This window comes from Rhinoraja longicauda, chromosome 11 (genome assembly GCF_053455715.1).
Source record: "Rhinoraja longicauda isolate Sanriku21f chromosome 11, sRhiLon1.1, whole genome shotgun sequence".
Classification (NCBI taxonomy): Eukaryota; Metazoa; Chordata; class Chondrichthyes; order Rajiformes; family Arhynchobatidae; genus Rhinoraja; species Rhinoraja longicauda.
Window position 1 is genome coordinate 29,620,883 of NC_135963.1, and position 15,927 is coordinate 29,636,809.

Consider the following 15,927-nt stretch of genomic DNA (forward strand, 5'->3'; position numbering starts at 1 on the left):
TGCTCTTCTCTGTTCTTTCACTCACTACATTGCCCCACCTGCTGCCTCTTCACTCACTGAACCCCCAAACCTATTCAACCATAACACCACCCCGTCAAAGTGAGGGTACACTCCTTACAGCCAACCCTTGCAGCCTTCCCATTTTTCTACTTACTGCACCCACACTCCCACTATCTCTTTTCTGACTGCACCCCTTTGCTGTTTCAGCCATTGCTCCCACCTTCCTCTGCTGCTTTATTGACTGGACCAGAACTGAAGGAGGCAGAGACACAAGAGATTAGAGATGTGTAATCGAGAGAAGAAAAAAAATCTACTGGAACAACTCAGTAGTTCCTGATGCATGCTCTCAACCAGAAATATAATCTACCCATTTGTCTCCACAGATGGCACTCAACTCTGAAAATGAGTCACAGGTAAATAGGGTAATAAAGAAAGCTTATGGTACGTTGGCCTTTATCAGTCAGAGTATTGAATATAGAAATTGGGACGTTATGTTACATTGGTGAGGTTGCATTTGGAGTATTGTTTTCAGTTTCGGTCACCCTGGAGTTGGCAGGACTCAAAAGGCTTGACCTATAGGGATAGATTTGGCAAGCTCGGACTTTATTCCTTGAAGCACAGGAGGCTAAGGGGTGATATTATAGAAGTTTATAAAATCATGAAAGGAATTTATATGGTAAATGCAGTGTTCTTTACCTAGGGTAAGAACCAGAGAACATAGGGTTATGATGAGAGGGTAGATAATTAATAAGCACCTGAAGGGCAACATTTTCTCTCAAATGGTGGTGGATATATGAATTGTGCTGCCAGAGGTAGGTACAATCACAACATGCGGGTCAAATGTGGGAAAAATGACTAGTTTAGATTGGGCATCTTTGTCGGCATAGATGAGTTGGGCTGAAGGGCCCATTTCTATGCTGTATGTCTCTATGACTCTCAAACCATTAATGTCCTTCAGCAGTTTGTTTTAATGTTCCACGGAATAAGGCAGCTGAGCATTTGTTGATGGATAAGGAGGTGATAATCTAGGCCACAAGTAGTGAAAAAGTCCCAATTTGTAACCACATTGCCTAGATTTTTTAAACTAAAAGTAATATCTTGAAAGATTGATTGCTAGCTCCCACAGAAGCCTAAAAACAAAATTAGCATTTTGATGACCGAAATGGAGCCAATCTACTTATATTGCAAGTTTGATTTGTCTGAGCTGGAAGAACCTAAAGGGCATCTAATACATTTGCTAACATAAATTCAAAATCAGTTTAATGGCCTAATTTGCATCACAACAGGGACACACAAATAATGCATCTGTGGCTACTGACATTACGCAATTTAAACTCCATTTCCAAATGCTGAAAAAGCATAATGACTCATTAACCTAAATCAAGAAGTAAATCTGTTTAGTTTTACATTTTAACCACCATTGCAAGTATTAGAAAGATAGAATTGAGTTATATTGAGTACTTATTTGAGCTCATGCAATGAGAAGCTAACTTTGCAATCATGGATAATGCTCAAATGTTTGTTTTGTTAAAGATATTTTTGCAGTTTAAGATCCAACAACAAAATCATCCATTCCATTGTAATTACAACTTCAAATAACGAAGGGCAATATTTTTTCTTATTATTCAGGTGTGAATTTGTCAAACTGTTACATTACTAAGGTAACACTGGTCAATAAGCTAGTGAATAAAAATCATTAACACATAATTATCACATTAAAGAATTGAAATTTGAGTACACAGCCAAACAGTTGGGAGCTCGGAAATGATTTTTACATTTACTAATAAGACATACAATTTTCAAACATTTGCAATTGCTCTTGCTGGTTGTCAAATATATATCGGCATTATAAAGTGTAAGAAAATAACTGCAGATGCTGGTACAAATCGAAGGTATTTATTCACAAAACGCCGGAGTAACTCAGCAGGTCAGGCAGCATCTCAGGAGAGAAGGAATGGGTGACGTTTCGGGTCGAGACCCTTCTTCAGACACGAAGAAGTCTCGACCCGAAATGTTACCCATTCCTTCTCTCCTGAGATGCTGCCTGTCCTGCTGAGTTACTCCAGCATTTTGTGAATAAATACCTTCGATTTGTTCCAGCATCTGCAGTTATTTTCCTACACCACATAATATTTTGGCTGAATACAGAATACAGAAATATAATCTTTTTGTCTAATCTAAATGGATCTTTTAATCAAATCCATTGGAGAGCAAATGTTAAAAGCCATAAAATCCAAATTTCTTTGTTAATACTATTTAATTATTGATTTCAAATCAACATTATCAATCTTGGAAAGTTTACTGTGTTTTTCAGTCAGCCGGATGTTAGCAATAAGAGTTAGCAAGGTTCACCAGTGAAATCCTCTGTGTGGATGAGTATCAAGTCTCTTCTAACTTTCTTCCCCACCCCCTCCACCCTAAACCCTTACAGTTAATCGGAAGAAGGGTCACAACCTGAAACATCACCAATCCATGTTCTCCAGGCATGTTGCCTGACCCGCTGAGTCACTCCAGCACTTTGTATCTTCTTAAAAAATAAGTATCAAGAATTTGCTCAGAATATAAATCCAAAACTTTGTAGGGGTGAGCTTCTGAATGGAGAATAATCAATACATTTCTCTCTCCCCTTAATCAGCATTATTTTTATATTTTTGGTTCAGAATATGGAGCAGTAGTATGATGGTTTCAGCAACAAAGAGGGAAAACACGAATAAGCCATAAGAATTATACATCATTCAACCAACATACAGGAAAGCACATTTAAACAGCTGCTTTATTGAAGCAAAACATCCCAAAACCCTACAAGGGAACATTGTTAAAAGCTAAAGTGAAATGACTCATAAAGAGATGGTTTCCCAAAATCATGAGTTTCCATATTTTCTAATGACCTAGAAATTTTGCAGAACTGAAAACATTCCAAAACCTGAAAACAGCAGGGAATTGAATTGAATTCACTCCGAATTGAATTTCACCTTCATTAATCACACATTATTTTTCAAGCATTTATAATTAGGCCCAAAGGTGACATCATTAAAGAATCAATGGCATTTTTATTAGGATGTCCCTACAAAATATAGCCACATATTTTTTCCTTTTATCAATTTTCCCAACTGATAACAAGTGAATGTCAAAAAGCTTTTAAAGATGCCAAGTATTCAACACAAAATTTGTCAAGAATACCCCACCAGAGGGCCAGAAGTTCAATGATGAATCGAATGCTCAACTCACAAGTCTACAAATGAGGTAGTGTTCCATGCTGAAAAGCAATGTGCTCCAGACAGCATTCAGGCTTACTTTGATTTATTTCATGCACCATAGAACCAAGTATTTATGCAACAACATTATACATTTCAAGATTCTTCACAAGAACAATCTCAACAAAACTAGGATATGTTGGAACCCAAATTTGGAAATATTAGGGGAAATGACTAAATGTTTGTAGAGATAGACACAAAATGCTGGGGTAACTCAGCAGGACAGGCAGCATCTCTGGAGAGAAGGAAAGGGTGATGTTTTGGGTCGAGACCCTTCTTCAGACGTCAGGGAAATGAGAGATATAGACAGTGATGTAGAGAGAGATAGAGAACAAATGAATGAAAGATAAGCATAAAAGTAACGATGACAAAGAAAACAGGTCATTGTTAGCCGTTTACTTGGTGAGAACGGGAACCTGGTGCGACTTGGGTTCCAACATATCCTAGTTTTGTTGAGATTGTTCTTGTGAAGAATCTTGAAATGTATAATGTTGTTGCATAAATACTTGGTTCTATGGTGCATGAAATAAATCAAAGTAAGCCTGAATGCTGTCTGGAGCACATTGCTTTTCAGCATGGAACACGACCTCATTTGGGTGGGGGAGAGATGTAACCATATCTTACTGAACTTGCAGAAACTTTCATAACTTACGGTCACTCTCATTTTCTTCCTTTGGAATCCTGCCAGTATCTGGTAATTCTTCTCGCTCCTCCAGTACTGACAATTTCTCACTTGTAGGCTCTTTGTAAGGTGGAGGCAGTCGCATGGGTGGTGGTGGACCACCTTTAATAGAGCCCGGAGACTAAAAGAGGAACAAAATATATTAAGATATTAAAAGGCCAAATTACTTTGAAACAGTATTTTATCTGTAGAGCAATTGTTGCCACCATACTTCTGATCAAACCAACCAACTAATGTTTACAGATATTTTGAACAGAATTGAGATATTAAAAAGCAACATTAAGATGAACAAACAGTCCTGGGCCTCTGTACCTTTTCATACCTCATGTTTCCTACTCCCCTGACTCTCAGACTGAAGGGTCTCAACCCAAAACGTCACCTATTATTTTTCTCCAGAGACGCTGCCTTACCTGCTGAGTTACTCCATCATTTTGTGTCTATCTTTGGTGTAAACCAGCATATGCAGTTCTTTCCTACAGGTTGCATTATGCAATATTGACAGAAGGAAGCCAACAACATTCATTTCATCAATCAATCTTGGCTTTGAGCAATACGAGGGACAGCACAGTTGCAGAGCTTTAAGAGCTGCTATTTCATAGAGCGAGAGAAAACCAGATTTCTGGGTGCAATCTGTATGGAGTTTGCATGTTCTAACAGTGAGCAGATTAGTTTCTTCCAGGTGCACCAGTTATTCCCCTTTTACCAAAGACGTTCAGGTTGGTAGGTTAATTGGCCGCTCTATATTGCCCCTTGTGTGTCGGTGAATTGTAGAATCAGGAGGGAATTGATGACAATATGCAGAGAATAAAGTTGGATAAGATTAGTGTAGAATTAGAGAAAATGGGCGATTCATGGTCAGCATGGAGTTAGTGGGCCAAAGAGCTTGCTTCCACGGCTATATGTCTACAGCACATACTTCCCATGTAAATCAGGAACTTTACATACTTCCCATGTAAACATCAGTTTGAGGAAGGGTTTCAACCCGAAACGTCACCCATTCCCTCTCTCCAAGATGCTGCTGACCTGCTAAGTTATTCCAGCATTTTGTGATACTTCCCATGTAAATGTACACGATAGGTCAGAATTCGTAGCTGCAAATAGTGACCACAATACCTTTTCCAAATTTCTTCAGTATCTGAAAGTACATATATCAATAAAATGTTTGACTATCAATAAATTGTTTGCATTGTGTAGACTTGATTGAGAGGGAGCACTCCCATCTGTGTTGGATTACTGTGGGAGGAAGGCACATAATTCAGGATGCCTCTTGACTGAACTGCTGAGGCAGTAATAATATTCCATTGAGAAGTTGACACTTTACCATTTGCCAGTAGCATTGATTAGAGAAGAGAAACACAAGTTTATCTGGCAGTGGGTCTTCTCTCCTGTTAATGGAATTTTGATGTGTGTGTAATTTGAATGTTGCATTTGCTGGTAAGCTGTGACTAAATTTGTATAAAGTACGGAGAGTCCTTCATTGACAGCAGAGGGTCACAGAGAGTGGAGTCATTGCCTCACCATGCCAGAGACCGGAGTTCAATCCTGATCTCAGTTGCTGTGTCGAGTTTGCATGTTCTCTGTTTCACCACTTGAGATTCCTCCAGGTTCTCTGACTTCCTCCCACATCCCACAGATATGCATAGGCTAAATGGCCACTCAAAATTGATCCTAGTCTGTGGGTGAGTAATCAAATCTGAAGAGGTTTGTGAGAATATGGGGAGACTAAATAATGGGAATAATGTAGGATTAGTAGAAATGAATGGTTGCTGGTCATTATGGATTTGATGGACTGAAAGGCCTGTTTCTGGTTCTTTTGCTAGATTGGGAGTGCTGCTGAAGTTGTCTTGGTGAGTAACTCAGATCCGGATTAGTTCATTGACACATACACCTGGGTGCAATGAAATTCCTTGTGGGGAATAAGCTGTTCTTGTCCACATGTTTGGGCTTTCAAGCTGTTGTATCTTCTCCCAGAAGGTAGAAGAGAGAAAAGGGAATGGCCAGGGTGGCAGACATCCTTGATGATATTCCAGCCTTCCTAATACAATACACTGTGAAGATGGACTGGATCGAAGGAAGTGATGAGCTTGTGATGGACTGGGTTGCATTCACTACTATCTGCAGGTTCAGGTGGTCAAGAGCAGACCAGTTGCCATACCAGGCTAAAATGCATCCCATTATAATGACACGATACGATTGAACTTTATTTATCCCAGGAGGGAAATTGCTCTGCCAAGTCATAAAACACAAGATACATGAAATATGATATTAAAGGGGGGGGGGGGGGGGGGGGGGGGTTGGTTTACCCCATGACAGAAGGGGGAGGAGTTGTACAGTTTGATAGCCACAGGGAAAAAGGATCTCCTGTGATGTTCTGTGCTGCATCTTGGTGGATCCAGTATGTTGCTGAAGGTACTCCTCCAGTTGACCAGTGTGTCATGGAGGGGGTGAGCTGTATTGTCCAAGATGCTCTACAGTTTGAGGAGCATCCTCCCCTCCAAGACCACCTCCCATGAATCCAAATCCACCCCCAGGATGGAGCCAGCCTTCCTAATTAGCTTATTATACTTTCTATCGTACATCTGTGGAGGTTCAAGAGAATCCTCATGGACATGCTGAATTTTCTCAGAGGCCAAGGAAAGTAAATATGCTGATGCGCTCTCTTGACCACTGCATCAGTGGACTCCTTTGGCCCTTTTGCAAATGCTTATTTGTAGTTTTCTAAGCAGCATTCATCCAAACAAGTGTCCCATCATGTTTCTGACTTGTGTTTTATAGATGATGGAGAATGTCAACATGTGGGTCACTCATTGATAGTTGGCCAGCCTTCAACCTACTGTGGTAGCAAAGGTACTTGCATATTATTCATTATCAGGAACAAAAGAAATTCACGAGTCTAGATTGTTTAATTGTCACTTGCACCACGACCGGAACAATAAACTTCTTACTTGCTGCACCTTTACTGGCACAAATAAAAATACAATAAATTATCAGTTATATTTGGTAAACAAACCATGATAGTGCCAACTGAAGTAGTACTACAATCCTTTACAAAATCCATGTTGAAGGGAAGACTCTGTTCTTGAACTGAGGTACTGAGGTACAGAGGTAACATTTCCCAAGCTCCTGTACCTTCCTCCCGATGGTAACAGTGAGATGAGAACTTGGCCAGGGTAAGGTGAGTCTTTGATGATATTAGCTGCCTTCTTAAGGCAATGTTTCCTGTAGATCCCTTCGATGGTGGGGAGGGATGTATTTACGATTTCTAGGGCCATGTCTTTGGGATTGAGACCATCAGGCCCTGGGGATTTATCTGCCTTCAGTCCTAAAAGTTTGCCTAACACCATTTCCTGACTAATGTGGATTCCCTTCAGTTCCCCCCTCCCACGAGATCCTCGGTTCCCTAGTATTTCTGGAAGATTGTTTGTGTCTTCCTTAGTGAAGACAGAACCAACGTACCCGTTTAACTGTTCTGCCATTTCCTTGTTTTCCATTATAAATTCACCCATCCCTGATTGTTAGGGACCTACATTTGTCTTCACTAATCTTTTCCATTTTACATATCTAAAGAAGCTTTTACATTCAGTATATCAGGATCTCAGCAACTGCAACAATGCTAACCTCATTGTTCAGTACACTCAAGCATAGGAACCAATTCTGATTCCATAAAGAGTTCAGCAAGATTTGCCTTGGCATATCAGGGAAAATCTGGAGAGAAAGTCCTTCATCAGTTCTGAAATATTGATTCTGTTTTTCGCTCTCAACATATGTTACCTTCCGTACTGAGAATGTTTTCATCATTCCCCATTTTTACTTCTGACCTTTAAAGATCACTTTATAATCATGAAATCATATGAAATAATAATAAAGTTGCATTTGAAATAACATTCTTATTTGATGTTTCAACAAAATATCTTTAACGGATGCGTATTAGTAATTATATAATTGATCAATTTCAGTACCTTTTTTACAAGGTTACTTACAAGGTTCTTATCTTTTTCTTGTTTTTGTTCTTGTTTTTGTTCAAGTTTACTTTGATATACAGAATATGGCTGGTAAAAATAAATTTGAAATAAATTCTATTTTAATGTAGTTTGCATTTTACTACATTGAATCATACAACTTTATTCAAGGGCACCAATCTTTTTGACTTTCACTTGTATTGTTTAGGTTCCATATTCCTCGTAAAAGAGGAATTCAACTTGCACAAGTTCAGGATACAACAAAACAAGTGAAAACAAGTTTTCCCACTTTTTAGAGTTTCAAAGAGTTAAGTCCGTAAGAAGGGACCTTCTGCTCATGTTGAGCCACCATATTGCTGGCTGTATTTATTTTGCATAGTTGAATTAGGCTTTTGGTATTGGAAAATTGGCTTAATGCCCATTGAGGCACCACTGAAAGATCAGCCTCACCCTTCATCTTGAAAACCCAATTTCTCTGTTTTCAATCCTATCTTGCTCCAATATCAATTGCTATCTCTTATATTTTTGAAAAGATATGATTAATTCATTGGGTTCCTTGCTTCTGCAACTTTCTCTTCTCCTCTAGGGCCCTCATTAAACACGCGGATATTACTTCTCTTTATTTGCTAGTTTGTTAGCGGGTAATTATGGAACGTGGAAGTACTTTACAAGTTATCCAATTTTAAATTGGGGAAACAATCCTGTGCATATAGTAGGTATCACTGCACTTTAAAAGAAGCACCAAGAGGACGCTAGTAGTCAGTTTGAAAAGTCCGGGAGCAGAGCAAGGACGCCCGTTGGCTGAGAAGAAAAGTACGTGTTAATTACAGTGGAAAAGGCAGTTTAAAAAGAGCGCCAAGAGGACGCTAGTAGTCAGTTTGAAAAGTCCGGGAGCAGAGCAAGGACGCCCGTTGGCTGAGAAGAAAAGTACGTGTTAATTACAGTGGAAAAGGCAGTTTAAAAAGAGCGCCAAGAGGACGCTAGTAGTCAGTTTGAAAAGTCCGGGAGCAGAGCAAGGACGCCCGTTGGCTGAGAAGAAAAGTAAGTGTTAATTTAAGTGAGAAGTCAGGTAAATTGGACAATCAGGCAGTGCCCAGTGAGAAAAGTGCGAGTCTTTGGCTGCGAGTCTTCGGCGAGGAGGCTGAGGTGAGGAGGATACAATTGTTTTAAGACACAAGGTAATGGCGGAAAAGTTGGTGCAGTGTGTTTCCTGCAGGATGTGGGAAGACAGGGACGTCGCTGGAGCTTCTGGGAGCTACACCTGCAAGAACTGTGTCCAGGTGCAGCTCCTGAAGGGACGTATGGTGGAGTTGGAGAGGCAGTTGGATGACCTCAGGGCCATCCGGGAATGCGAGAGTTTCCTCGACAGGACCTATTGTGAGGCTGTCACGCCAAGGGTCCAGGTCGAGCGAAGGTGGGAGACTGTTTCAGGGGGGAGTGGACGAGGACTACAGGAGACCCCAGTGGCTGTGCCTATTGCAAATAGGTATACCCTCTTGGGAACTGTCGGGGCAGAAGACGTTTCCAGTCCGAGTGGCGGACCTGTTGGCAAGGATACTCGACAGGGGAGACCGAAGTCAGGAAGAGCCGTAGTGGTCGGTGACTCCATCGTCCGAGGGACGGACAGAAGATTCTGTGGCAGCAGGAGGGACTTGAGGATGGTCTGTTGCCTCCCTGGTGCCAGGGTTCAACACATCACGGACCGGCTTCAGAAAACCCTAGAGAGGGAAGGCGATCAACCTGAAGTCGTTGTGCACGTGGGCACGAATGACGTCGGGCGGAAGAGGAAGGAGGTGCTACAGCGGGAGTTTAGAGAGTTGGGAAAAACACTGAGAAGTAGGACGTCGAAGGTGGTTATCTCTGGACTGCTACCGGTACCTCGTGCTGGTGAGGCCAGGAACAGAGAGATAGAGGGTATGAATTTATGGCTGAGGGGCTGGTGCAGAGAGCAGGGATTTAGATTTCTGGACCACTGGGATCTCTTCTGGGCTAGGGGTGACTTGTACAAAAGAGACGGGTTACATCTTAACAGCAGGGGGACAAACATTCTGGCAGGCAGGTTTGCTAGTGTGACACCTGTGGCTTTAAACTAAGTAGTGGGGGGGGAGGGGTTAACAAATTGTGAATATGAAGATGAGGTAAAAGGGAATACAGGAGATATTGCAAAAGACTCTCGGAAGAATGGGAACAGAAGTTCTAGAGGGGAAAAGAAATTAAGGGCAGGGCCAATTGTGACCGATGTGAGAGGGGAGGTAAATACAGAAGTTAAAGTGTTGTACTTAAATGCGCGTAGTATAAAAAATAAAGTGGATGAGCTTGAGGCTCAGTTAGTCATGGGCAAGTATGATGTTGTAGGGATCACTGAGACATGGCTACAAGAGGACCAGGGCTGGGAACTAAATATTCAGGGGTACACAACGTATAGAAAAGACAGACAGGTGGGCAGAGGGGGTGGGGTTGCTCTGATGGTAAGGAATGATATTCATTCCCTTGCAAGGGGTGACATAGAATCAGGAGATGTTGAATCAGTATGGATAGAAATGAGAAATTGTAAGGGTAAAAAGACCCTAATGGGAGTTATCTATAGGCCCCCAAACAGTAGCCTCGACATCGGGTGCAAGATGAATCAGGAGATAAAATTGGCATGTCAAAAATGTAATGCTACGGTGGTTATGGGAGATTTCAACATGCAGGTAGACTGGGAAAATCAGGTTGGAAATGTACCCAAGGAAAGAGAGTTTGTAGAGTGCCTTCGAGATGGATCCTTAGAACAGCTTGTACTGGAGCCTACCAGGGAGAAGGCAATTCTCGATTTAGTGTTGTGTAATGATCCTGATCTGATAAGGGGACTAGAGGTAAAAGAGCCATTAGGAGGCAGTGATCACAACATGATAAGTTTTACTCTGCAAATGGAAAGGCAGAAGGGAAAATCGGAAGTGTCGGTATTACAGTATAGCAAAGGGGATTACAGAGGCATGAGGCAGGAGCTGGCCAAAATTGACTGGAAGGAGGCCCTAGCAGGGAAGACGGTAGAACAGCAATGGCAGGTATTCCTGGGAATAATGCAGAGGTTGCAGGATCAATTTATTCCAAAGAGGTGGAAAGACTCTAAGGGGAGTAAGAGACACCTGTGGCTGACAAGGGAAGTCAGGGACAGCATAAAAATTAAGGAGAGGAAGTATAACATAGCAAAGAAGAGTGGGAAGACAGAGGATTGGGACTCTTTTAAAGAGCAACAAAAGTTAACTAAAAAGGCAATACGGGGAGAAAAGATGAGGTACGAGGGTAAACTAGCCAATAATATAAAGGAGGATAGCAAAAGTTTTTTTAGGTACGTGAAGAGGAAAAAAATAGTCAAGGCAAATGTGGGTCCCTTGAAGACAGAAGCAGGGGAATTTATTATGGGGAACAAAGAAATGGCAGACGAGTTAAACCGTTACTTTGGATCTGTCTTCACTGAGGAAGATACACACAATCTCCCAAATGTTCTAGGGGCCGGAGAACCTAGGGTGATGGAGGAACTGAAGGAAATCCACATTAGGCAGGAAATGGTTTTGGGTAGACTGATGGGACTGAAGGCTGATAAATCCCCAGGGCCTGATGGTCTGCATCCTAGGGTACTTAAGGAGGTGGCTCTAGAAATAGTGGAAGCATTGGAGATCATTTTTCAATGTTCTATAGATTCAGGATCAGTTCCTGTGGATTGGAGGATAGCAAATGTTATCCCACTTTTTAAGAAAGGAGGGAGAGAGAAAACGGGTAATTATAGACCAGTTAGTCTGACATCAGTGGTGGGGAAGATGCTGGAGTCAATTATATAAGACGAAATTGCTGAGCATTTGGATAGCAGTAACAGGATCATTCCGAGTCAGCATGGATTTACGAAGGGGAAATCATGTTTGACAAATCTACTGGAATTTTTTGAGGATGTAACTAGGAAAATTGACAGGGGAGAGTCAGTGGATGTGGTGTACCTCGACTTTCAGAAAGCCTTCGACAAGGTCCCACATAGGAGATTAGTGGGCAAAATTAGGGCACATGGTATTGGGGGTAGGGTACTGACATGGATAGAAAATTGGTTGACAGACAGAAAGCAAAGAGTGGGGATAAATGGGTCCCTTTCGGAATGGCAGGCAGTGACCAGTGGGGTACCACAAGGTTCGGTGCTGGGACCCCAGCTATTTACGATATACATTAATGACTTAGACGAAGGGATTAAAAGTACCATTAGCAAATTTGCAGATGATACTAAGCTGGGGGGTAGTGTGAATTGTGAGGAAGATGCAATAAGGCTGCAGGGTGACTTGGACAGGTTGTGTGAGTGGGCGGATACATGGCAGATGCAGTTTAATGTAGATAAGTGTGAGGTTATTCACTTTGGAAGTAAGAATAGAAAGGCAGATTATTATCTGAATGGTGTCAAGTTAGGAGGAGGGGGAGTTCAACGAGATCTGGGTGTCCTAGTGCATCAGTCAATGAAAGGAAGCATGCAGGTACAGCAGGCAGTGAAGAAAGCCAATGGAATGTTGGCCTTCGTAACAAGAGGAGTTGAGTATAGGAGCAAAGAGGTCCTTCTACAGTTGTACCGGGCCCTGGTGAGACCGCACCTGGAGTACTGTGTGCAGTTTTGGTCTCCAAATTTGAGGAAGGATATTCTTGCTATGCAGCGTAGGTTCACTAGGTTAATTCCCGGAATGGCGGGACTGTCGTATGTTGAAAGGCTGGAGCGATTGGGCTTGTATACACTGGAATTTAGAAGGATGAGGGGGGATCTTATTGAAACATATAAGATAATTAGGGGCAGGAAACATGTTCCCAATGTTGTGGGAGTCCAGAACAAGGGGCCACAGTTTAAGAATAAGGGGTAGGCCATTTAGAACGGAGATGAGGAAGAACTTTTTCAGTCAGAGAGTGGTGAATTGTGGAATTCTCTGCCTCAGAAGGCAGTGGAGGCCAGTTCGTTGGATGCTTTCAAGAGAGAGCTGGATAGAGCTCTTAAGGATAGCGGAGTGAGGGGGTATGGGGAGAAGGCAGGAACGGGTTACTGATTGAGAGTGATCAGCCATGATCGCATTGAATGGCGGTGCTGGCTCGAAGGGCTGAATGGCCTACTCCTGCACCTATTGTCTATTGTCTATTGTCTATGGCGGGACTGTCATATGAGGAAAGATTGGAAAGACTGGGCTTGTATTCACTGGAGTTTAGAAGAATGAGAGGGGATCTTATAGAGACATATAAAATTATAAAAGGACTGGACAAGCTAGATGCAGGAAAAATGTTCCCAATGTTGGGGGAGTCGAGAACCAGGGGCCACAGTCCAAGAATAAAGGGGAGGCCATTTAAAACTGAGGTGAGAAGAAACCTTTTCACCCAGAGAGTTGTGAATTTGTGGAATTCTGTGCCATAGAAGGCAGTGGAGGCCAATTCACTGGATGAATTTAAAAGAGAGTTAGATAGAGCTCTAGGTGCTAGTGGAATCAAGGGATACAGGAGAGAAGGCAGGCACAGGTAACTGATTGTGGATGATCAGCCATGATCACAATGAATGGCGGTGCTGGCTCGATGGGCCAAATGGCCTCCTCCTGCACCAATTTTCTACGTTTCTATGTTTAAGTGTTAGGTGGATCCAGTGAGGAGGATTTTGATTGACAGGTGGGTGGAGTAAGTGACAAAACCTAGAGGTGAAAAGGAGACCAAGGGTGTCATTAAGGAATGGAGAGAAATTAAATGTCAAGCCAAATGGAGAGATATAGGTTTGTAGGTTAATTGGCTTCTGTAAATTGTAAGTTGTCCCTGGTGTATAGGACAGTGCTAGTGGACGGGGTAATCGCTGATCAGCATGGACACAGTGGGGTAAAGAACCTGTTTCCACGCTGCATGTCTAAAGTAAACTGAAAAGGAGTTTGTATAAATGGAAAGAGAGTACAAAATGTTGCTGTGTCGATAGATCTGGATCTCCCAGAACTTGAAAGAAAGGTTAACAAAGGTTTAAAATTCACAAACAACAAGTAATGAAGGCAGCCAATGGAATGTTGATTATTGTTAGAAGGGAGAAGGAGTATGATGGGGCAGAAAGCTTGCTGTAACTCCACAGGGTATAGGTGAAACAAACAACTGCAGTACTGCAAGTCAGGCAGCAGTGTGGAAAGAGAAACAGAATTAACGTTTCAGCTCTAAGAGTCTTCAACCTGAAATCATAACACTGTTCCTCTTTCCACAGATGGTATTTGATCTATTCGGTGTTTTCAGCAATTTCTGTTTTTGCTACAGTCTTCCAGCTTCTACATTCTTTATTCTCATGTACAGCATGTAGTTTTGAATTTCTTATTTAAAGAACGACACGCTTGGATGGGTTCTGAATGTGTTGTGCGCAAAAGAGGAGTTTTTGTTTTCATTGACTGGAAATGGGTGTTAAATTGTGTGGTAAAGTATCATTGTACAACTATTAATCGAAAAGATTGCCTTGTCACTTTTCAAAACAAATGCCTCAAGTGGACCCGACTGTGAACCAGCAGCCTGCAATCACTGTCCTTGGTAAATTGGTTCAGTTCTCTGTCTGTATTTTAAGTTCATTTTATATTTTTATTCAGATAATTTCCATTAGAGCAAATTTGTATTCCTTATCTCAAATTCTTTGGTCATGATTTGTGAATTCCATAGGATGAACTTTCATTACACAAACTGCAGTAGTGAGGAGTTACACTCTAATCATTAAAGACAATCAAATAAATCTACATGGTTGTAGTAGCTCTCAGTAAAGAATGTGCTGTAATCTTAAACCTTTTCTAGCTTTTACTCACTCGTGGAGTAGGCAATAAACTTTGAACCACAAAAATGACTGGATTTCCAACATTTTTTATGGCATCCACCGCCTCATCATGTGTGGCATTTTGCAGGTCAATGCCAGAAACCTGTAAAATACAATGACATTCAGTTAAGATTAGAATTATCTTCCTTAATTAATGTTATGTTGAAGCACAGCATGACTGTGGAATTCTCTGCCTCAGAAGGCAGTGGAGGCCAATTTTCTGGATGCTTTCAAGAGAGAGCTAGATAGAGCTCTTAAAGAAAGCGGAGTCAGGGGGTATGGGGAGAAGGCAGGAACAGGGTACTGATTGTGAATGATCAGCCATGATCACATTGAATGGCGGTGCTGGCTCGAAGGGCCGAATGGCCTACTCCTGCACCTATTGTCTATTGCCTATTTCCTCCAGGAGGGGGTGTGATGGAATGGTAGTGATTGGAGATTGGGGGAAGGGGGATCTTCATTTTTTTCTCTAGACAAATTTGTCCTGGTATATTATTGTCATGTATACCAGGAAACAGGGAAAAGTTTTGTTTGCATGCTTTCCAGTCAAATCCTACTATACATGAGTACAATCAAGCCATTATCAAGTACACCAGGTAGTGCAAAGAGAAAAATACCAGAGTGTCGAATATAATGTTACAGCGTTATAATATGACAGTTACAAGGAAAAAGTCCAAGGTCCGCAATGAGGTAGATCAAGACTACATCCTAGCTTGTGTCATCCTAGGACCGTTGACTAGTCTAACAATAGAAGCTATTCCTGAATCTGGTAGTACGTGTTTTCAAGCTTTTGTAACTTCTGCCGGAAGGGAGAGGGAATGGCCGGGATTAAAAACGTCTTTGATTATGTTGGCTGCTTTGCTGTGGCAGTGTGAAGTGTGCATGGAGTTGATGGTGGGGAGGTTGGTGTGTGACTGGGCTGGAGACTGGGCTACATTTACAACTCTCTGCAATTCCCTGTGGTTTAGGGCTGTTCGTATGAAGTACCTTCCCTTTACCTTTTAATGGTTCACAAATTTATCTACTTGCTAATTGCCTGAACTAATTCTGATACTGTGCACACTGCTCCAAAACGAGAGAACAGTTGAAGTAAGTATTGGTCCCTGGAACTATACAATAGTAAGTCTAACATCTGTGGTCGGAAATTTACTGGAGAGGATTCTGAAGGATAAGATATAGGTTAAGACAGGGTTTGATCAGGAATTGTGGCATTCTTTTGTGTGT

General features: G+C 41.7%; 1 protein-coding gene across 8 annotated transcripts in view; it reads right to left on the minus strand.

The window, feature by feature from the left end:
- Nucleotides 1-15,927, minus strand: part of patj (PATJ crumbs cell polarity complex component) — a 209,155-nt gene that overhangs the window by 101,147 nt on the left and 92,081 nt on the right. For 7 of the 8 annotated variants that reach the window (XM_078407277.1, XM_078407272.1, XM_078407270.1 and 4 more), the window contains 3 exons: nucleotides 14,696-14,806; nucleotides 7,917-7,985; nucleotides 3,907-4,057 (listed from right to left, as the gene is read on the minus strand). In XM_078407277.1, the coding sequence (XP_078263403.1) occupies nucleotides 3,907-4,057; nucleotides 7,917-7,985; nucleotides 14,696-14,806 (331 nt within the window). The remainder of the gene's footprint in view (nucleotides 1-3,906; nucleotides 4,058-7,916; nucleotides 7,986-14,695; nucleotides 14,807-15,927) is intronic. The other variant, XM_078407276.1, reaches the window with a different exon arrangement.